This window comes from Rhinolophus sinicus, chromosome 3 (assembly GCF_057876585.1).
Source record: "Rhinolophus sinicus isolate RSI-liver-muscle chromosome 3, RSI-T2T, whole genome shotgun sequence".
In the NCBI taxonomy this organism is placed as follows: domain Eukaryota; kingdom Metazoa; phylum Chordata; class Mammalia; order Chiroptera; family Rhinolophidae; genus Rhinolophus; species Rhinolophus sinicus.
The window spans coordinates 43,212,983-43,235,676 of NC_142503.1; the positions used below are offsets into that span (position 1 = coordinate 43,212,983).

General features: G+C 38.2%; 1 protein-coding gene across 13 annotated transcripts in view; it reads left to right on the forward strand.

Annotated features, from left to right (window-relative positions):
* Positions 1-22,694, forward strand: part of MAST4 (microtubule associated serine/threonine kinase family member 4) — a 545,650-nt gene that overhangs the window by 493,763 nt on the left and 29,193 nt on the right. For all 13 annotated transcript variants that reach the window (XM_088796536.1, XM_088796537.1, XM_088796539.1 and 10 more), the window contains 7 exons: positions 3,306-3,373; positions 5,720-5,805; positions 12,547-12,755; positions 14,134-14,272; positions 15,629-15,761; positions 16,627-16,792; positions 18,713-18,814. In XM_088796536.1, coding sequence (XP_088652662.1) covers positions 3,306-3,373; positions 5,720-5,805; positions 12,547-12,755; positions 14,134-14,272; positions 15,629-15,761; positions 16,627-16,792; positions 18,713-18,814 — 903 coding nt within the window. The remainder of the gene's footprint in view (positions 1-3,305; positions 3,374-5,719; positions 5,806-12,546; positions 12,756-14,133; positions 14,273-15,628; positions 15,762-16,626; positions 16,793-18,712; positions 18,815-22,694) is intronic.

Genomic DNA, 22,694 nt, shown 5'->3' on the forward strand with positions numbered 1-22,694 from the left:
CCGCCTCGCAGTCCTAGCAGCCTGTCAGCCTGGCAATGCCAGAGTGCCCCGGAAGTGTTTAGATTTCAACCTTCTGAGTGTTTTTTTTCTTGCAAAGCTCGGTTGGGTTCTTCTCAAGGGTGCTTTTAATTTTGAAAATGTTACTAAAGAAATTAATTATAATTCATTTAAAGTTGACATTTAATTTAAAGTAATTTAGAAGTCAAGTAACTGATGGTAGATTACTTTAAATCTGGTGCAGTGTTGGTACATAAATTTTTGTTTACTTGTTCCAAAAAAGTCTGAATATAGTAACATAGAAGAGAGCAAGTGGTGGGGGATAGGGGGCATGTTTCTTAAAGCTTACATAAGAATTTATGGTTAATTCCAATGAAAAAATAAATAGGTCTACTGCTATTAAATACAAAGATGAGAAAGCACCCTCTTAGTAATTTTTTTTAAAAATCTAGTGTTGGGAAACCACTCCCTCCTACACCTTTTTCTACACCTTTTATTGTTTGGGATTGTCCTTTAAAACATTTAGGTTATATACTGCCTAAAAGGACTCAAAAACAATCGTAGACTCCTTCATTCAAAATTGTCTTCCTGGCTCATTACATTGAATTTGCAAACAGTGTTTGTCTTGCTCGCATTGTTTGTAATGATAGTAACTGTTGGCACCGACATTTTTCCGTCTAAAGCCAGGGAACCTGCCGCTCCACGTCCCGCTCTCCTATTTCCCCCTGCTTTGTTTGCACTTACAGCCATTGCGTCTTTGCTTCCAGGGAAATGATGCATGCATTACTGGGAGATAATGCCAGATAAATTTATACTGTACTGAAAGCAATACCACAACAGATTCAGCACTTATCAGAGACTGGTGGCTGCTTTTGTGAAAAGTTCCCTGGAGAGAGATTTTCCCCCATGGCTTTTAAATTACCATCTTTACCTTTTTGAATCATGAGTCTTCAGAAATGGTTTAAATCAATGAAATAAAAAGGGCAGATGTTTAATGGTATTTAGATGAGTTTTAAAAATCTCTTCAGGCATTACAAAATGATGCCTTAGTTTCCTGCTTCAAAAGCTGACTCTTGGTTCCATTCCATTACTACCCACTGCTTACAAATAATATGTGTTTCCCAGATAATAGTTATTTAGCAGAAATTCTATTTAAAACAGAACCATTTCTTAATTTGTTTTTTTATGAAAATAATTGGAGTGGGGGAGGCTGTCAAAGTATATTATGGTGACTCTTCACGCTAGTATAGTTAAGGTTGTGTCAGCCCTTGGATTGTAGACTGAGTGAGTTCTTCACAGTTTTCTTACCTGGCAGTAAATATCCCTGTAGGCTGACCTTTGCGTAGGCAAATAATCTGAAGCTCATTTATATACCTTCACAGAGTCTTTTAAAAAAATTAATAGGGATCTTTGACAGGTTTCAAATACAAATTGATCACTAGAAGTTGTGTTTTTAACCGGACACTTAATTTTCTTTATTCAGATGTGAGGCTAGTTTTTAATATACTTGTTACCACTTAAAATGTGATTATTACAAACTCTGATCTACACTTGCTTCCTTTTCTTGTCTACACCTACACTAACACACTAAAGAAAGCCTGACCTTTGAAGGTTAGGACGGAAGGTCTGGAGTGGGACCGCCCAGGACTGCGCCCTGGCAGCCAGCACTGCAGGCTGTGTGACCTTGATCATGCTAGTGATGAGGCTCTTTGTGCCTCAGTGTTCTTTCCATATAAATAGGGTAATGGTACCCATTCATAGAGTTGTTTTCAGAGTTACTTCAGTTCATTTCTGTACCCAAGGTGTAGTAATGTTTAATAAATGTTAGCTGCTGTTACCATTTTATTTAAACAATATTAAAATTACCCCTTTCCTTAAAAGCCCCTCCAAGTGAAGACATTTTAGTTCACCTTCTAGTTCATAAATCTAAAGTGCTAGTCACATAGGATATTGACAGCATTTGACACCAAGAAAGCATATACTTTGTACTGAGCTCATTTTTATTCTTGAATTTACCCTACAGGTAAACTGGGAAAGTGAGTGTCAGTCTCCAGTTACTATAGAATCTGGGGTTTATTTTTATCCAAAGACAATATTCCAGTGTTGTTTTGCTTCATCTTTCATGTGTCATCTCTTCCCCAAAAAGGATGATTATATCTGTAAGAACATGAATACATGAAATAAGAGCCTAAGAAATAATTTTAGATGCATATAAAATATACAACTAAAAACTATAACTTTTTATTGTACATGTTCAAGTTTTTAAAATTAGAAAATGCATGTTACCTGTGATTCTACCACGCAGAGATAACCCCTATTGAAGTTTCGGAGAAAATTTTTTCGTACTCTTTTTTTTAATAAAACATGTTTGTTTTGTTTTTTAAGTATAAAAGTCAAAATGAACAGTAAAATGAATTAGATTTGAGTCTTCAAGAAAGCATGACAGTGTGGGTTGAGCAATTAGACGCCTTTGTCTCTTTTAACTAGACCACCAGGGTAGTATTTAAGCTAGAGGCATCCAGCCCAGGATTGACTACATGATACAATCAATATTAAATAACAATCAACATTCAGTGAGCACTTAATTTTGGTTAGTCAACATGCTAAAAGTTTCACATGCATTGTCATAAATAATACTCATGGAAAGCTCTGAGAGATCAATAATATTGGTGCCATCTGACATGGGAAGAGCCTGAAGTTAAAAGGTCACGAGTAGTAGGTGCTGATGGGGATGGTAACCCACGTCTTTTCATCTCCAAACCCCTCTTAACCACTACTATTACTTCCTTTCTGACAAACTGCAAATTCTTAGTGTACTAGGTGGGCTATATCTTAGTGGGTGTGAAGGAGCAGAAGAAATGGTCACTACAACTTAAGAATCATCTCTGAGCTGTAGCCACTGCTTCTCTGATGCCTGTCAGAGGCTGGGAAGACTTGCCTCTCTTGGATATCTCATTACAAGCACAGTCGTTGACTCCCAAATCAAATCGTTTCCAAGCTGTGGTGACTGCGTCAGCCAGTCAATCCTGCTAGTTGGAGCAGAGGCTCAGCTCTAAAGTACCTGTGTCTAGGTGTTCATAAACATTGGGGATCCAGGGAAGGATACATAATGAATAATTTCCAAATGTCAGTTGCTGGGTCTTGCCATTTTGAATTTAAGATTTTCTCATGGATTAATTGGAGCATGGAGTAAATTTTTCTATTTTAATATTGGAAAAGTTATTTTTCCTTTGTATTAGCATGGTGCTCTTGTCTAATTGCCATTGCCCTACTTTTCTTAAACATTGTTTTTGTTGTTTTAAACTTAGAAATGGCTCAGTTGGGAAATTATGATAGTGGGACAGCAGAAACACCAGAAACAGATGAATCAGTGAGTGTAAGTACCTTTCTTGATGAAATATGATGTTTGTTTTTCTGTTTATGGCATCTGGAGATTTTGGCTGTGCTTATTATTTGTTCGACAAATATTTATTGTACTTCTATGTACAAGGCATTAGGCATACGATTTTAGCCCCTCCCTTCACAGAGAAAGGATCTTTGCTATCAATGAAGTGGTGCATTTATTACTGGGAGATAATAAGGTAAAAAGAATTAAAATGATAAAGTTGAATAAGATTTATGAAGAAAACGGACCATGTGCTAATAGAAAATAACATGAAGAGGTTTACCTTAGTCTTGCCAATCCAAAAAGATCTCCCAAAGAAATGACACTTGAGCTGAGATGTGAGCTGTCATTAGGATGGGAAAGGGCAGAGGGAACATTCCAGGCCAAGGGAATGTTATGGGCCAAGACTGTGACATAAGGGGGCAGAGTGCATCTGAGGACGAAGAACAAGGGAGACAGTAGAGACTGGAGAGCTGAGGTAAAAACTGGACGCAGACGTCCTTGTTCATCTTCGGCAATTTTTTTTCTTTCAAAAAATAATGGGAAGCTGTTGAGCTTTGGAAGAAACGTATGGGTATTGGGGTGGAGGGGAGTGGACAGGGCAATGACCTAATCTGAGTTATAGCTTGAGAAATATCATACTGATGACAGTGTAGAAAGTAGATGGGACAAGGGGAGCAGGCAGAGGTGACCATGGGGAAGCCAGCTACGAGGCTGCTGCAGTGGCACAGGTCAGAGGTCCTGGATGCTGCTGTCATTCTCCTTAATTATGAACACCAGAAGAGAAATCAGGACGCAGCAGGTTGGAAGTGGTCAGGAAAGAGGGGCAGCTGTGTAGCCTGGGGGCTGAGAACCCAGGCTGTGGAGTCACATTGCCTAGATTTGAAACCTGACTCCACCTCTTGCTAACTGGGGATCTCTCCATGCCTCAGTTTTTTCATTGGTAGAATAGATTTAAAAGATTAAACAAGTTAGTTTGTGTAAAATGGTTATGACAGCACCACATAGTAAATGCTAAAGAAATGATGGCTGGTTTTGTTTATTTTATTATCATGACTGTCATGATTTTGAATGTGTTGAGACTGAAGGTCCTTTGAGACGTGTAAGAAAAGCGATCAAACTAGCAGCTGTAAATAAGGTGTGGTATCTTCTGGCACTTGGGGGAGTTTTAGGTGGAGGTCTAAATGACTTAGGAGTCATCCATCGACATACATGAGGTCACTCTTCGATAGGGAAGAGTTAATGAGATGAGGTGGTCCCAGTCTTGAGCTATATTTCCTGGGATGGGGCACTGGCAAGTGATGACTAGGGCCAGGTCCCATGGCTGGAAGCCAAGGGGAAATAGAGGAGAGAGTCGGTTGGTTGAGTTGAGGAGGTCAGTTAGCCCAGAGGCCAGGTGTTGGGTGAGTCAACTGTGTAAACACTGAAGTCACCCAGATGGTGAGAGAATGCAGGCAGAAAGAAAGATGGGAAGCTGGGTACCCACATCTTCCAAAGATGAGTGGATGGCAGGGTCAGCGGATGACAGCACGGAATGGGGGAGGATGGAACATAACCTCAGAATCATGAGGTTTCTTCCAAAGTTACAGGAAGGGAATTCTGCGCTCTGTAGAAGGAGCAAAGAGGTTGGTAACACCCTCTCAAGGCTAAGAGTAGATGAAATATGAGGGGGAAAAATTTTTTTTAAGCACTGGACTTGTTCTTGTCCTTTCAATTAAACTTTTTAAAGAGCGCTCTTTGAAAATTGAGAGCTAAACCATGGTAAGACCTATGGTACGGGAGTAAAGAAAGGCAGGTACTCCATGCGTGGGTGTCCCACTTGTTGCCAACTACCTGTTTCCAACAAGAAAGGTTGCTGTAGGAATGAGACAGGTGTGCTGTGGTCAGGAACAGAGAAGCCACAGCACACACCAGCCCATGTATAGCTACTCGAGCCAATTTTTTTCTGGCTAACTGAAGCCAGAGGAAGGTTTGGCATTCTGGGCTGGACATCTCACAATTTTGAAAGACGCGGATGAGGCTGCATGGGGCTACCCTGTTAACTTGAGTAGTTAACAGGGGTAAATTAAGATCGGGAATTTTCAAAAATTTGGTGCCTTCATCTCCTGGAAATGTGGGTTCACTTAAGTGAAATGTAGACACTGTCATGAAATGCAGTTTATCAGCACTGCTCTAGGAAAGTTGATCTTTAAAGCTGTCCCCAAGTTCTCTTGCTAGAATATGCCATTTCAACATAGTAAACAACAGAGCATGTAATTCAAATATTATTTATTTTGCTATTAAAATCATTTTCTTAAATTTTCAGTTCTTTTTTAATTTCCATATTTTGTTTTCAAGAGCTCTAATGCTTCCTTGAAACTTCGAAGGAAACCTCGGGAAAGTGATTTTGAAACGATTAAATTGATTAGCAATGGAGCCTATGGGTGAGTAATTCAAGAAAATTCTCTATTGTATTTTAATATACTAGAGTGATATATTTTTCACATTTATCTTATGCCAAATAGATGTTGTATAGGGACTTTAGTTTTCAGATCACTGTTCCTTCACTGATGTGTATAACGTACAGCCAAAATAATTTTTCACTGGATACTCCATCAAAAAACATATCAGGCAGCCTGGGAGTTATTTTAGAGGATAAGAGAAGAAGACTAAAAATAAAAATTTATGAAGTTAAGGAAAATTTTTATATATGCCTGCTTCTGCCCCCTTTATTCTGCCCTTTTGTGTTCAGGAGTGACTGACTCTTGGTTGATATAGAAATATGCATGCATACACACACACACATTACATACACACCTGGATATATATACACGAGGTCGGACAATTAAGTTCGCGAACTCATCCTAGAAAAAGTGCTACATACGTCATTGCTGAATATCACCTTTGAAGTACTCCCCTTGGAAAGCTTTGCACAGCTGCCAGCGCCTAGTCCACCCTTCAAAGCAATTTTGGAACTTTTTTCTGGCATGGCCATCAGAGCTGTCGTCGTATTACCCTTGATTTCCTGAATGTCATCAAAATATTTTCCTTTCAATATTTCCTTTATCTTCGGGTAAAGTAAGAAATCATTGGGGGCCAGATCAGGTGAGTAGGGAGGGTGTTCCAATACAGTTATTTGTTTACTGGCTAAAAACTCCCTCACAGACAGTGCCGTGTGAGCTCATACATTGTTATGATGCAAGAGCCATGAATGTCTTGTGAAAAGTTCAGGTCATCTAACTTTTTCGCGCAGCCTCTTCGGCACTTCCAAATAGTAAACTTGGTTAACTGTTTGTCCAGTTGGTACAAATTCATAAAGAATAATCCCTCTGATACCAAAAAAGTTTAGCAACATTTTTGCAACAAGTTTGCGAACTTAATTGTCAAACTTCATATATACACATATGTATATATAGATATACGAATTATGCATTTGCACATCTGGATAAAAATATTATATATACTCAAATATGTATAAATTCATATATAGCATTACTGCTTGAGGATTAGCCAGTACTTTCTGTCTGACTAGCAGCCAACCTAGTAGGGAAGTATTTAAATAGGAATACTCATTTAAAATTAAGAGCAATACACTTCTTTTAGTCTCTGTATTACACCAGGATTGTTTTCCGGTTGAACACTGTGCTATAATCTGATCGCATTAGTGATTCCCCTTTCTCAATCCATTTTTACAGACACATGATTTTCTTCTCATGACAAAGGGTCAATAGTAATATGATCTTTCTGAGTTGCTAATAAATAGTTTGAAAGGGCAAGTAATACACAAACTATATCCTGATCCATTTTAGACAGCCCAAAAACGCTAGTATAATTATTAATCCCAATATTGTCTGTATATGGAGAGCAATAAGCAATCTCCTAGACATTTATTGCCATTTATCACACATACAAGCAGATGAGATAAAAGTGATTTTTGTTTTGCCACAGGGATGTTTCTCCTTACAATGTTTTTTTTTAACCTCTGATACTTTCCACACCATTAATTTAGTGAAGAACTTAAATATTTGTGAGTTCTTCCTATGCTTCACTGATTTGCTTTCATGATTATGTCAAAGGGCATATTTCCTGATGTGGCTTATAAATGCCCTCTCATGTTTTGTTTTTGTGATATTTTATTTCCTTCAAGGACCTCATTGAAACTTTTCTACCGAAGAAAATTGTTTTCGTCTGCAGTTCTTTGTGGGTTTTGTTTGTTTAGTATTTGTTTTTAGTTCTTTTTAGTTTGGGAAATCTTTGGGGATTTCTTCCTTCATTAGGGAGAAGACTGGACTCTGATTTATGGGTTTGAACACTGCTGTATTTTACTGGCAGTGGAATTCTGGAATAAGAGTATCTGTGAAACACCACTTTTATAAAATGTGGGCAGCTATCTTAGCGGTATTTGAGTTCTAATTGATTGAGTAAACTCATTTGTAGTGCAATTAAACCACTGTATAGTAGATGAGGTATATCACACTTTGGGGACTGGTTGGGAATATACAAGAAGTTAAACAAGCTGTGAATCAGTAAACAGCCACGGATGCAGGCCAAGTCATTGATGGGTTCACAAGCTGCTTGCAGGAGCCTCAGCCAGTCAACTAAGACATTGTTTTTTCTCTTTTGCTCTTCTCAGATTTAATCTCTCATTACATTTTTGACAAATTTCCTTTCATATGAATTTTTTCTAACTTTAGTTTGAGTGGGGCTATGCCCATTGGTCCACCCAGCTAAGATGCTGATTACAGGTTTAGGTGAGCTGACTGAGCAAATGGGTCCCTCTATGGGTAGCTGAACTGAGCTGTTGGAGGCTTCCTTAGGCACCCCTTCATGTCAGTATACTGTTCACGTCAGTGACTCAGAGTGACACTGATTCCATGACTGCTTGAAAATTGGTGATGTTGGGAACGAACCCTCTCATTAACAAGTTTATTACCTGTCATGCTAAATAAAACACGTCGTGGTTTCTCAACATTCTGCTTAGTGACAAGTCATGTTATAAAGCCAATTCGCTAATTTGATGAGCATCTGATTTCCTTCTCTGTTTAACATGTCTCAGATCCCTGACTGAAAGTGAAACATCCCTTCATTCCAACTTTGCACTTTGTAGAAAGCTAACGCTTAGTGTGTGCCAGGCGTTGTACTAGTTCCTTTATGTCTCTTCTCACAAGAGCCCTTTGTGGTAGTTGATATTGTTTCCTCTTAGATGTGGAGAAAGAGAGGGTCAGAGGCATGGTCACAGGCACTGATTCCAGGCAGAGCTCTTTTTTGATTCTAAGTATTCTTTTGTTATAACTTCTGGGCATCTTAATTGGGGTATAGAGGTCTTTCTTCTGTTGAGCACGTTTTAAATTACAACATGGGATGTTTTTAAAGTGGAAGAATAAAAATGACTTTCAATTCTAAAAATGTAAAATAAATAAACAAGTAAACAGAAAAACTAAATTTGAAAGACACAGCATGTCTCCCCCACTTAGCTTTGCTTTCTTGTCTTGATGCTGATTCTTCTCCTTCAGCCTCGAAAGGACGGGAGTCAGTTATCTGACAGACTCCTGTGCCAGTTGACGTGTGCCCCATCTCCCGCACATTCTCTCCCTGTAGCCTTTCCTCTCATCAGCTTTCCTCTAACACATGCATCTCATTCCCACATGCAGATTTACTTGCACAGATTCATGTATTAGGCTCTCAGATTCATGCATAATTTTATACGCATTAGACATTCACACTCCCGTTAGGACCAATTCATTCTGCTCCAGATCCTGTCAGCTTCTGATTCCATTTCTCCCCCCTCCCACACCTCTGTTCTGCATGGGTGGGGCTCAGAGAGAATGAGGGCCCCCCCCAGCTGCCCCTCTCCTTGCATCACTTCCCACTCTTCACTTTTCCTATTTCATGGGGAGGTCAATATAGGAAAAGAGAGGCAGGAAAGCCTTTCCATAGAAAACAACCCTGGCAGCCAGAAAGCAGAGAAATGTGGGGCTGAATCCGTTCACTCCACTTTTATAACCTTGGGAGTTTTACAGCTCTGCTTAGTAGTATTAGATGTCTGTCCATTGGCGGCTGTTTATCTGTCTCTCTTGGTCTCTCTCTCTCTCTCTCTCTCTCTCTCTCTCTGGCAGAAAGGGAGGAAAGATGTATGTGAGAGACAATTATTACTTAAACATATTTCAGCATTAAGAATAATATGCCCAAAACAGTACAGAAATGTAAAAATGAAGAACATAAAAGAAAACAAATAAACAAAAATCCAGCTACATCAAATTTTAATTAACAAGTCTAGTTGACTTTTGTAACTTGATCAAGATATGTGTGTCCTGAGGCAGTGATATCTCAAGCTACCTTTAGGATTAATTTCAATTGGTAAAGGTCAATTTCCCTTAGGATTAACTGATTATTTTTAAATACAACAGCAAGGGAAAACAGAAAGTCAAATCAAATTTTCTGAACTGCAAATGTAAGAATAAAGATTGAAGCCATTTTTTTTACACAGTGCCACTGAAAACCCAGTCTGCTCAAATTGGGCCTGAGGCATCGTTCTCTTTTGTTCTTTCATAAAATTGTATACAACTCCATTCTTCTTCCTCTACTTCCTATTGTTTTCAAACATATTGCTGAACAGTTATTTACATAAGAAATGGTGATTCTTGATTGATAATCAAAATGGCAACCTTCTGATAGTCTAACAGTAAAGTTAATAATATCGTATGTCTGAGGAGCCTCAATACTAAACTTAATATTAAATATTGAAAGGAGAGAAGAAAAAGTAAGCCGTATTCCAATTGATTCTCAAGACTAGGCAAGCGATAATATAAAGATACTATTTGTTTTCCTGTTATCAATTTGAATTCTACATTTCATTAAGAAATAGATTCTCTATTTAAAAAAATCCCTCTTCATGACAGTGTTTGTATACCAATGTTTGTCTGATATTGAAGGTGAGGCCGAATTATTTTCTATGCTCCCACATATTTTTCTGTGCTGCTACCAGCACCTGAGTAGGTGAAGTTCAAGTTTTTACATTTTGGTTTTATCCAGTCAGTAACTGGAAAAAAAATATATTGTGAAAGCCTTTAACCTGATTTAGAAAAAATGAGTAGTTGGTCAGTTAACTAAAAAGTTGGTCAAAGTAGGAAATCATAAAAAAAATTATATGTATGTTAAACATTTTAGCTTAACCTGAATATACATACATTTAGTAGTCTTTTGATATAAATCCTTTTTAAGACAAACAATATAAATCATACTTATAATACTCGTACGTTATTTCTGTTTTCCATTTTTAACTTCTTTAGAGATGAAGCAAGAACTGAAGCAATCTGAATGTAGGAATCTAGATTTTTATTATTTTCTCAGCTTTTAGAAATCTTCTCACCCATACTAAATCAATAGAATTTTATTTAGTGACTCACATTTATCAATACTTTCCAGAGCATTCTGTTCATTTTTCTTACAAATAGCAATACTTTTCCTTTTTTCACACTCATGTTTCATCACTTTAAAATATTTGTTTAAATTAATCATTATATCAAGCCTAGCCCAGGAAAGCACTGGGCACCCAGATGGCCAGCTGTCATGTCAGTTTGTTGTACTGTAGGAATAACAGCACCAGATTATTCCTTGACTTGGTTATACAGAATGTGTGTAAGAGAGCTTTTTACTGTACAGTAAAGGAAAAAGTAGAAGGCCAAAGAAAGGAGAGAGAGAGAAAAAAAAGAGCAAAGCAAAAAAAGATAATGTTTAAACAGAGACCAAAAAAGAAAAGTGTAATTTTGTGAGTGAAGGGAAAAGATGGCAGAAATGAGAAGACAAAGATAAACATACTTGAAAGAAAAATTAATCCATAGTTGAACCCTTAAGGAAAAATGTGAATATCGATTAAACTGAGATTCAATATACTTAAGGTTTATGTAAGTGGACCGCCCTCATATACTGGTTCAGCAGGAATATAGGGAGACTTAGTACCCTATATTCATTTCTCAAGGACAATGAATGTAACTAGTGGAAAATGCATCTCAGATCAGATAACGCCTCGTTTTAGGAGGCAGACCATTGGATAGACTTTACTGTGATGGATTACTTTTGAGGTAAATTACTACCTATTTGATCATTGCATTTGTTGTAGGGCAGCTTCATGTAACCTATTACACACTTCTAATGACTGATAGCTCTTTAGGTCAATTATTACTTATCTGAGCATTGCCTAACCTGAGAGTTCAAACCTGTTCTCCCACCATAGTGACAAGTGAGGAGTAACTCATGAGAAAAGGAGCCAATCCAAAACGTTTTCCTTGTTGGCCATCATTTCCAGGTGGGGTTTTAAGACTCCTCCCAATTGCTTCTTCTCCCCCAATCATTCAAAGCTCCAGGGCTCCCATTTTCTCCGGACCAGCCAGAATTGGTTGGGTATAGTAGTTGGGGGAGGCTTTTGACTGAGATTCAGTGCAGGCTGCTCATTTTACAGCAGAGTTGCCTGACACCTTGGCTGTGGGTCGGATGGAGCAGAAGTCATTGTTTTATTGGCCCACTTTTATGTTGGGAAATGCATTTCCTGTTGAAACAGGCATAGGTGTGACTCATGCCGAGGTCTGTAGTGAGGAAATATACTGCTCTTTATTGCAGGATAGCCTCATCGGACCTATTTGCCACTTCTCTTTTATCTGGAAATTCCATGGGAAGCAAATTACTCTCCAGTTGGAAGCCAACTACGCTAAGAAACTATGGTTCTTTTGCAGAGCCTCAGGATAGCATATAGAAATAATTGCTTTAGTCAGTTGAGAAAAAAATGCCTAACATATATCTAATGCTAGGAAGGATCTTGCTCTCATGATGTGTATGTACTTTTTTGTTCATTCTTTCCTGTTCTGACTTACATATTAGATTTTGTTTTATTTGTGGAAAAACTGAAAACATAGCTCACTCTTGAGAGACTGTTTCCTTCTTTCAGCTGAGAAGATAAATTTGATGCCTTATGTATGACCTCTGATCTTTATTGAAAGAACTGAAAAAATAACATCAATCTAGCCTAAGCACTTTTGCCTGGAATGAGATGTTTGTAGCTGCCAGCATAGCTTGTGTGAGTTGAATTGTGGCTGCCATGTGAACTTAAAACAAGTGGATGACCACAGGGTTTACTGTAGGCAGAAGAACGCTCTCTTCTTGTGAACCCCAACTTTTGTGCTCCTTTTCAGGGCAGTCTACTTTGTTCGGCATAAGGAATCCCGGCAGAGGTTTGCCATGAAGAAGATTAATAAACAGAACCTCATCCTCCGAAACCAGATCCAGCAGGCCTTTGTGGAACGGGATATCCTGACTTTTGCGGAGAACCCCTTTGTAGTCAGCATGTATTGCTCCTTTGAAACAAAGCGCCACTTGTGCATGGTCATGGAATATGTGGAAGGTAAGGCTGTCTCTGACCCGGAGAACATGACACCTGTACCCAGAAACTCCTCGCTTCTTTGTGCCGCTGAAGCTTTCTGTATTTGTGCCACATAACGATTGTATCCACCGAGGAACTGAAGCCAGGCAGTGAGATGGCTGTATTCCCAGTCATTATCTTGTGATAATTGCTTGTAAAGGGCCTGCTCTACTATAACAAAGGGAAAATTAGTGCTATTTGGAAAAAAAGGTTGTTTTTCTTTGTTAATGGCTTTTAATCCTAACTACCTCCTCTCAACTGGTCATTAAAGTTAGACTATAGGGGATGGGCTTTTTCCTACTTATTTTTATCACGTATCATAAAACGCATTTGTTACAATTGATCTTAAAGAATGAATTAAAAATATATCATTTTTGGTCTGTAGTAGGAAATTAAAAAGGACTTAGGGGAATGGAGATACATTCAAGAAAATCTAGCTTTTTTCTTCTTCTTTTTTTTAGTTTTGTGTCTACCTTTTAAGTGCTCCAACTAATTTATTTCCATCAATTTTACATTAAATTTCTGAGTGTTTAAGTGGCTGTGACTTGTTAACATACAGTTAATAAAATGAATTGATCAGCAAGGGTCAAAGCAATGTCTAAAGCATCTAATTTAAGTTCTTGTAATTGTTTGAACAGAATCCCAAAACTATAAAACTGGAAGAAACATTAAATATCATTTAGTTCAACCTTTTTATTTTGCAGATGAATGAACTGAAACCCAAGAAGGGGAGAGAGTTACTAGATATAAGACAAAAACAGTTTGCCTGATTTCCACGCATCGTTCCTTTCACCACACCAATACTTTGCTGTATTAACCTTTGTTGCGGTTACTTTAACAATAACTAACATTTTTCATGTGTTTACTATGTGTTGGTAATATTTTAAGTTCTTTACATAAATTGCCTCATTGAATCCTCACAATAATCCTACATTGGATGACACTATTACTGTACTGTTATTACAGATGAAGAAACCAAGACAAGTTTCCCTAAGGTCTTCCCACCTGTAATAGTCAGTGTTAGGATGTGAACTCAGCCTGATTCCATGTTTCATACTGGTACATTTTAAATTGTCACCATATTCCTAAAATTATCCTAGCAGTTTTTCGAATTTCAGTTCCACTTCAGAGCCAAACCTTCTCTCTTAGAAGTATTGCTCCTTAAATAAAAATCTCTACTTTCTTCACACCATGTCGTAATTCCAAACATGATTACTTAACACACAGTCTCCGCTTACAACTATATGCTGTGTCTGCGGGTAAAGTCCATTCTGCTTTGGAATTCTGTAATCCAAACTGATGTTCTTCTTCACTCCTAGCTGATACTCTACCTGCTACATCTTATTCTTGTGTTTTATAGGGGGCGACTGTGCTACCTTAATGAAGAACATGGGTCCTCTCCCTGTTGACATGGCCAGGATGTACTTTGCTGAGACGGTCCTGGCCTTGGAATATCTGCATAATTATGGAATTGTACACAGGGATTTGAAACCAGACAAGTATGTTCAGTGATGAAACATGTCTTTTTTTCTTTACACATACAAAAGTTTTCTTAGGTCGAAAAACCATTTTTTTTAATGCTGCTTTGCACATTTTAAAATTCTTTCATAATATGCTCAAATGAGTTATTTTAACAGTATGATACTTTTTATATAATCTTTTAGAGGTTATGATGCTTCTAATAAGAGCTTGTAAGAAACCAAAGAAAAGGATGATTATGAAGCCAGGGTTAGTTAATTTTTTTAAAAGCTTTATTATCTAAATTTTAGAATAGCTACATAGGCTGCTTCTGGTTGTTTTCTGTATAGTTTCTGCATTTGGTATCATACTTAGATAATACTCCCCTACTCCAAAATGATATACTTGATATATTCTATTTTACTCATAATTTAATTTTAAAAATCTACTCTAGAGTTCATTATGGTGTCTGATCTGAGATACAGATAGACTCTTTTTCTCTAAATGACTAGCTATTCATCTTGACACCATTTATTAAATGTTTCATGCTTTCTCCGCTAATTTGAAAAGCCTCTAAAAGCATCACATGTTCATATGTAAAGCTTTTATGTGTGCTGAAAATTGTATGATAAAATTAACTCATGCTCATTCCAGAAAATTTGGAAAGTGCCAAAAAATTTTTTCTTTAAATGTTTTTGCTAATTCACAACATTACCAAACAAAGACAGCTATTAGAATTTTAACATATTTCCTCTCAGTAGCTTTTTTTCCCAACTCCTCTATTCCTTTAATTTTTTAATTAATTAAAATTTTGATTTTCTCTCTAAAATGAAAAAAAATTAAATATAAGCTCATAAAGCTGTCAAATATGAATTCTTTGTATGAATAAGAAATGTAGGTTTTGTGCTTAATGAGTAGAAATTTAAATTGGAGCCAGAAGTTGAAATCTGAAACAATACTACATTTTCCTGTCCAAGTGCTTTTATGTCTCATTTGAATCACAAATAGGTTGCTTATCTTAGTTCCTGATGTGTGACATGGTATTATTGGTAGCCTTTTGTCTGCTGTTTTCTTATTCTGAAAATAGATGTCAGAGTTCCCTATTTGAGTTTTTAGGTTGTAAATGATGCTGCTGTAGCTGTTCCAACAAAGATTAGCTGGGCAGGGTCTCAGCCCTACCTTGTGAATTACACTCAGCTGCCAGATGCAAATATTTGACATGTTTGTGTGACTTCATCTCTTACCAGGCTGGGTTTTGTAATAAGGTTGACATCTATATACTACATAAATAGTCTTACAAATTAACAAGGGGTTGGGAGAGAGCCGAAAAAAAATAAAAGAAAAAAAAGACTGAGCTTCTAAGTGAGTGTTTTAATATATGTGCTTCTGCTTCATAGTTTGTTGGTCACTTCCATGGGACACATAAAGCTGACAGATTTTGGATTATCCAAGGTGGGGCTAATGAGCATGACTACCAATCTTTATGAGGGTCATATTGAGAAGGACGCTCGAGAGTTTCTAGACAAACAGGTAAGCTTGCCTGGTATTCAGTTCTATAGAGAAATGCAAAGTCCGATGTCGTCAATGAATTTGGAATCAACTTGTGTAGGCCATCTTCACATTAGTACTGGGGGTTTAGATGTCTGTATAAGCCTTAGTAAAGTGCAAATTGCCTCCATTTTTCTCCCTGGGCCTCTTTGAACTGTCCATTCCTCCACATTCCTCCCCCAACATTATGGTCTATTAGCAAGACGAATGATCTAATTGCACACAAGTGAGAGTGTGAGAGAGACAAATGGAAAACAGTTTTTGTAAGGAATCCAGGAGTCTCAGTAGAGTATTCGGGAAACTCCTGATGCATTGCATAATCACGGGTGCTAAAATCCGAGCCATGGCCCATTTCCCTTTAAGCATGCCTCATTACCGCATGCCCACAATCTGTTCGTTGTAACTTAAGGTAAACACATCTCAACTGTCATGCTTCTATGAAGTAACCAGGGTGTGAATATATTTTGGCCATATAAAGGCTAACACTGTTTCTGCTAGTGACAGAGAAAGAATGCCTTAGTATTTCAAATTTAAGGATTATAAATGCTTTTTAATATTGTAAAATAAGTAAAACTACAAAACAGGGTTGAGTGCTCAATTTGAAATAACACATTACAAACAATTTAACACTGGAGTAGAAGTTTTGAACTTCCCTTCTTTTGTATTTAAGTAATTGATTATATTCAGTGTTAAGAACACCAAATGGCTGTTCCTAAGTTCTTTGTCCATGTGGTTCCATGGGGTTGAGCAGGTGCACTCTGGGCAAAATAATTGATGTTTGGCCCTCTTGCTTATTTTAATTCATGCCTAGTATTCCAGTTATTCTAATACTGCAATCGTCTTGTAGGTCTGTGGCACACCTGAATACATTGCCCCAGAAGTGATTCTAAGGCAGGGCTATGGGAAGCCTGTGGACTGGTGGGCAATGGGGATTATCCTCTATGAATTTCTGGTTGGATGCGTGCCATTCTTTGGGGACACTCCAGAAGAGCTATTTGGACAAGTCATCAGTGGTAAATATCATCAGGAGTTATCTTTAAGCCACTGTAGGGAAGCAGCTATTTAGTGTAATTCTTTGGAGTATCGCCGTATTTACTACTGAAATGTTAACCTTTATCAAACAGTTTAGCCAACAAATTAAAAGAACTCACTAATCATAGCACATAACTGACTTTCACAATATCAAGAGAGTAATTTGTGTTGAAAATTGATCTGAGGAAGTTTTGTTAACATGGAATTTGGAAATGTACTGGCAATGTAACCAGTTTTTATGGTGTGCTTTCTCTGCAAAAGAAATTGGTGTGGGATTTGCAAATGAGTTTATTGCCGTCCAGTCTTCCCTTCCATAATAGCAAAGTTGCACCAGGAAAGAGAAGGTTAATGTGGGTAACATTTACATAAATGGGGAAAATGGCTAATGGCACAACGAAGAAATTAACAAAAATGTAATAAACTCTAAAACAAATGTCTACCAAATAATAAATAATGAGAATGGGAAGGAAGCAAATGTAATCCACAGATTGTTAATGATTTCATTGGTAGTTGTTATGGTGTAATGTTATTTCTGTAACAGCTGTTCATCTTTCATTTAAAATTCAATAACCTTTAGATCTTAACCTGCAAGCTGACCCCTAACTATTGTTATGCAGCTTGTGGCAAAACTAAATGATAATTAAATAGGCTCTATTACTGCCATACCTGCTGTTTTTATAAATTCCCCTGAAGCATAGATCAGAAAGGCCTCTCTTTTTCAAAGTTTGTCAGTCATTACTGATATCTCCATCACCCACCTCTAGTCCATTCTGGACTGTGCTTACGGGGTCCAAGAGTGGAAATACATGGAAAATTCATGTTGGAGCCTCTTAATCACAGCATTATTTTCTATCACTGACTTTGCAAGTCAGGCATATTTATAAATTTTAACAAAGTAGATTTGTGAGTTGCCTGCAGTGAATAACCCTTTTATATGGTATCTGAGCTGTTTATGGATTTATAACTAGACTGTTTTCTGATATACCAAGGCCTGAATGGCAAGAGGAATCAACTGTTTAATTAACACAAGCAGCAAATGCTGGCTTTGTTCTCGATGCCTTACGGCTCAGATGCATATTCATGTTTTATTTTCCAAATCAGATTTAAACTGCAGCAGAGGAAGCTAGAGGCAGGCACACACAGAAATAATTCATGTTTTTTATTGCATTTTCATACACACAAGCATGCACACCTATCTTCAGGCAAACTCCTTTAGAATGTAGAACATATTCTAATATTTATGACAGATTTTAAATACTTCCATTACTATGATTACTTTGATTTTTTTTTTTTTTTTTTTCCCGTCTTCAGTCTTAGCATTTTGACCTTTCCTTTGTCTCTGGAAATAGTTATTTTTACAAAATTACTTTCTGCTTCTTGGAGCTGCAGAACCTATGGCTGTGGCCCAATTCTAAGTTGAGGATAGTAAGCGAGAAAGTCTCAGAGATGATCCCTGGAGAGGTGGCCACCTGAAACACAGGTGTTCAGCGTTTCCACTATATTAAGTCCTCTTAACTAGAAGGAGCAATTTGTTGTGAGTCACTTCTGCCAAAGAAAAATGAATCAAAAAGGCAAGTGAAAGATACCACTTATTGAAATAGTCTACACCTGAAGTTAATATAAAATAATATTGAATGTCAAAAAAAAAAAAAAAGAAAGAAATATTCTCTCCTTGCCTTGTGAAAAGCTGTGCTATTCATGTCTTGTGAAACAATGCTTCTCAGCTGACTGGGCCTAAGAATCAACTGAAGATCTTGTTAAAATGCAAATTCTGATTCAGACGGTCTGGGGTGGGGCCTGAGATTCTGCATTTCTAACAAGCTCACAGGGCATGTCCATGCTGTTGAGATGGGGACCACCTTTTGAGCAATAAAGATATAAACAACTTTTCTTCCTTCTAGATGAGATCAACTGGCCTGAAAAGGACGAGGCACCGCCCCCCGATGCCCAGGATCTGATTACCTTGCTTCTCAGGCAGAATCCCCTGGAGAGACTGGGAACAGGTTAGAGCACATATGTTTTAATTTTGCTAATATGCAAGGAATAATGTCTACGTGGAGCACTCAGGTTTGTGTTTGTGTTTTGTGTTTTGCATCGGAAGCATCTGTTAGTTGATGTAGAACACGAGCACAACACGCGATGACAGTAGTATTTTGGCTTCTTTGTCTTTGTTGTGATTTTTTTTTTCTTTCAAAGCAGAAATTATTGTTAATTTGTTTCAATACATAAAATTTCCCTAGAAGAAAACCTCAAGGGCACATGTAACTCTTCTGTCCTGAAAAGCATGCATCTTAAATAATTTGAAACAGAGGATTAGAGATGTGGAGCTTTTTTTTTTTCTTTTTTTTTTTTTTTGGTGTGTGGAGGTTTTTTTGAAAAATATATATTCCCAGAAGAATTTAACCCAGCATGTTACTGTCTACAGGCTTTGAAATGGGTTATCAGTTCTTGAACTAATTAATAGAAATGAGTGCCTGGGGTGGAACTATGCTGTCCCATCATGGTGATCAGCACCAAGGCCCAAGAAAGACGATTAAAAACCATTGCTCTTCAAGGTTAAGAAGATAGTAGATTTGTTAGTTTGCTGGTTATTTTTCCTGAATGTTCTGCTACCAGTTTTTTATTTCTGCCCCTCCTTTTCCTTTTCTTCCTTATATTCTGAATAGACAGACTTAGAGATTCCAATATAGAGTCCTAGTATGTGAATTTATCTAGATGAGACTAAATATTAAATATAAACACACACCCACACCCACACACACACACACAATGTTTTCAGTATTCACAATTTCAATCAGTGATAACTGGCGTGATGGAATGTTTCATTGTACTCCATTTTAATAGAAATATCAGAAAATATGGCAGCAACGATTTTCTCCCCCCTTTTTTCCATGACAAAAATCATTTGCAACAGCTCTAAATATTTATCTTACGTTGTTCTCCACATTTGCCCACAGCTTCCCCAGTTGGAGAGCTCTGTTTGTGCTTAAGTATGGAACATTGCACTGCTAGAATTTATGATGATGCGTTAAAACCCATTGGCCAAATCTTTATTTTATAAATAAAGTTTTATTGAAACCCAGCAATACCATTCATTCATATATTGTCTATGGCTGCCTTCATACTACAGTGGCAGAGTTGAGTAGTCATGACAGACTGTCTGGCCCACAAAACCTAAAATATGTACTAATGGACTCTTTACAGAAAAATCTTGCAGACTGCATTAGAGAATCAAAGTTTAAAATCAGGGCTCAATTAGGAAAACTGTTTTGAGTTGAGCTTCTTAATAGAGTACGGTGTGCCTTTTTGCCTATTTCAGTGGATGTGTGGAAGTTAAAGACACAAACGCTGGAGTCAGACTGACTGAGTTTAAATCTGAGCCGTGTGACCAGGGGAAGGTTATTTCCCTTCTCTTGCCACAAGTCCTCATCTGTAGAATGAAGCGTATAGTATGTAGTGTCACCTTGCAGGATTATTGTGAGGATAAAAGATCACCCACTCTGGCACTTAGAACCAGATGTGACACTGCTGCTGCTGGTATTGTCGTTTTAATTTTCTGCATGTATAATCTCATGCTTTCCCCTTTGGACATATGAGATAAAGAAATGGTGGTGGTGCCCCTCCCTTGGAGCTGATTGAACTCTTTGAACAGAGTACTTTACACTTCTTCCCACCCTATTTGGTTTTTCCTTTCTCTGAAGTGACAGAGCAAACTTGTTATTTCCCCCCCTCTGTGACCTGCAGTCAGATTTGCTTTATGGTTCAAGAGATAAGAGTCGCTGTCAAAGAATTGGTGTCAAGGCTCTGTATGGGGCATAGTTTCGAGGAGTGATTTTTTTTTTTCACTCACTTGAGCCGAATATAAGTAACATTGGTGTTTTAAGATTGGCCTGCAGCAATCCAAATATCTATTTACATGTCCTAATCAACTGTCACAGAGAAGCACTGTCCTAAGGTATGACTCAAATTATATTAGAATCAGCCCACCCCTTCTAAAGAGTCCCCTTCCCTTCAGTGTTCATGTGTCAGTTTGGAGAGTTTTCCCACTTAATATCCTGCCCATTTCCCTCCTCTAAGGATACTTGGATTCTTGACTGGGCCTGATTTAATGAGACAGGACTATGATGAGGGTCAGCACGTCCATGTTTATGTATTATAGGCTGCAAGTTCTCTCTCTGCACGTTTTCTTCTGGACTGCTACTTTTGGTCTTTTCAGGTTTGACAGTTTGAAAAACAAATCTAGCAGAAGCTCAAAAGAGACATTTGAAAGACCCTGCCCAAGCTCTTAGCATTGTCAAGAAGTGCTTGCCAAACAGGCAGGTCCAACGTGACAGGTCCCAGTAGGGCTCAGCGAATGAGGCTGAGAATCCCACAGGCCTGCCATGCTACTTCCAATGACAGCATTTTGGATTTAATGCATATTTAGCGGGCAAAATAATGCACCATGAAAATGTGCGAATGCACATTTGCCCAAGAGACTAGAGAGGCTGAGAAAAGGAGTGCGAAGAGCATAATGGATGTTTAAGAAACTTTCATGAAAGGAGAGAAAAACTCAAGGGAGAACATTAGTGCCAAAGCATAACTTGCAATTTGGGAACATGTACTTGAACTAGACTTTTGAACTTGTAGGGTATTGCGTTGGCTTACTAGACTTGAGAGCTGCTCATATGTGACTGACTGTGACGTATGTACCAGCTGGAGGTCTGGAATAGTTCCTTCATTGCCCTGAAGCTCAGTTTCCTAATCTATGAAAATGAGTATGTTATGCACTTCACAGGACGATGTGAGGAAGAAATGCAAACATACTCATGAAGGTATCTAGTACATTAACCTAGTGCATAATAAGGGCTCAAAAAATAATTTGTTTCCCTTCCTTTCCTGGTGAATTCTTACAATGAGAGCTGTCATTTGCATTTCTTACGTCCAGTGATTTGCATTTGGCTCATTTGGCTCATAATGCCTGCTTCTATATCGTACCAACAGTTTAGCCCAGAGGTTGTTTTTCCCCAGTGTGTCCCTTTAATTTTTTTGTTCCCCATCGCTCCAAAAGCGCATGAGAAATAGGACCCAGTGATAAGCAACCTTTTCTCAGTGGTGCACAAAGACCAAAGTGTGAGAAAGGTAAGCTGGCTCAGCAGTGGGCTATGCCTCCTTGGGGAGGACCCATTTGTCATCATCCACAGAGATGAAGCAAATGCTCTCATAACTTGTGTCCCAAAGGGTGGCAGGCAGGGGAGTGGAAAACCAGACACTCTGGATATGGTCCAGAAGTGCTATTTGAGTCCTTGGCTCTAGAGAACTGTGCTTTTCTGGGTAAAGCTGAGTGACCTTGGAGTATCAGAGCTGCCATTTGGTGTGTCCCCATGAGCAGCAGCTGAAGTGATGGTCATTGTAGCATAGTGTGTGTTGGGCTACAAAGTAGGGCTTGACTTTTTGGACCTCAGTGCTGTTGACACAGTTAGGGAGTTGGGAAAATATCTAAGCCCTTTACCTTCTCCAAGATAAGATGACTTGAAGAAGGTGTCACTGGCAGCTATGTTTGGGGACACTGATTGGTCTGGATGAGAGGCAGGATGCATGGAGGACGGGAGCTGGACTCTGCAAAGGTGCCATGAGAACAGCCTCAGGAGTCGGCTGTTTGTCTCAGTTCCCCAATACTGGTAGTTGTGAATCCATTTGCAAATTGATACAAGAAAGATGGCAGGATAAGGATCCAAACTGAAACATGTCTTCCCTTTATATGGCGTGTGAAAATGGACCTGGGTGTTTTCAGATAGACATTGTTCAGCCCTCCAAACCTTCCTCACTGGGGAATTGTGGTTCAGTATGCTTTGTTGCTTATCCTTAGTTTCCCCATCCCAAAATGCTTTCTTCGTGGGGTTA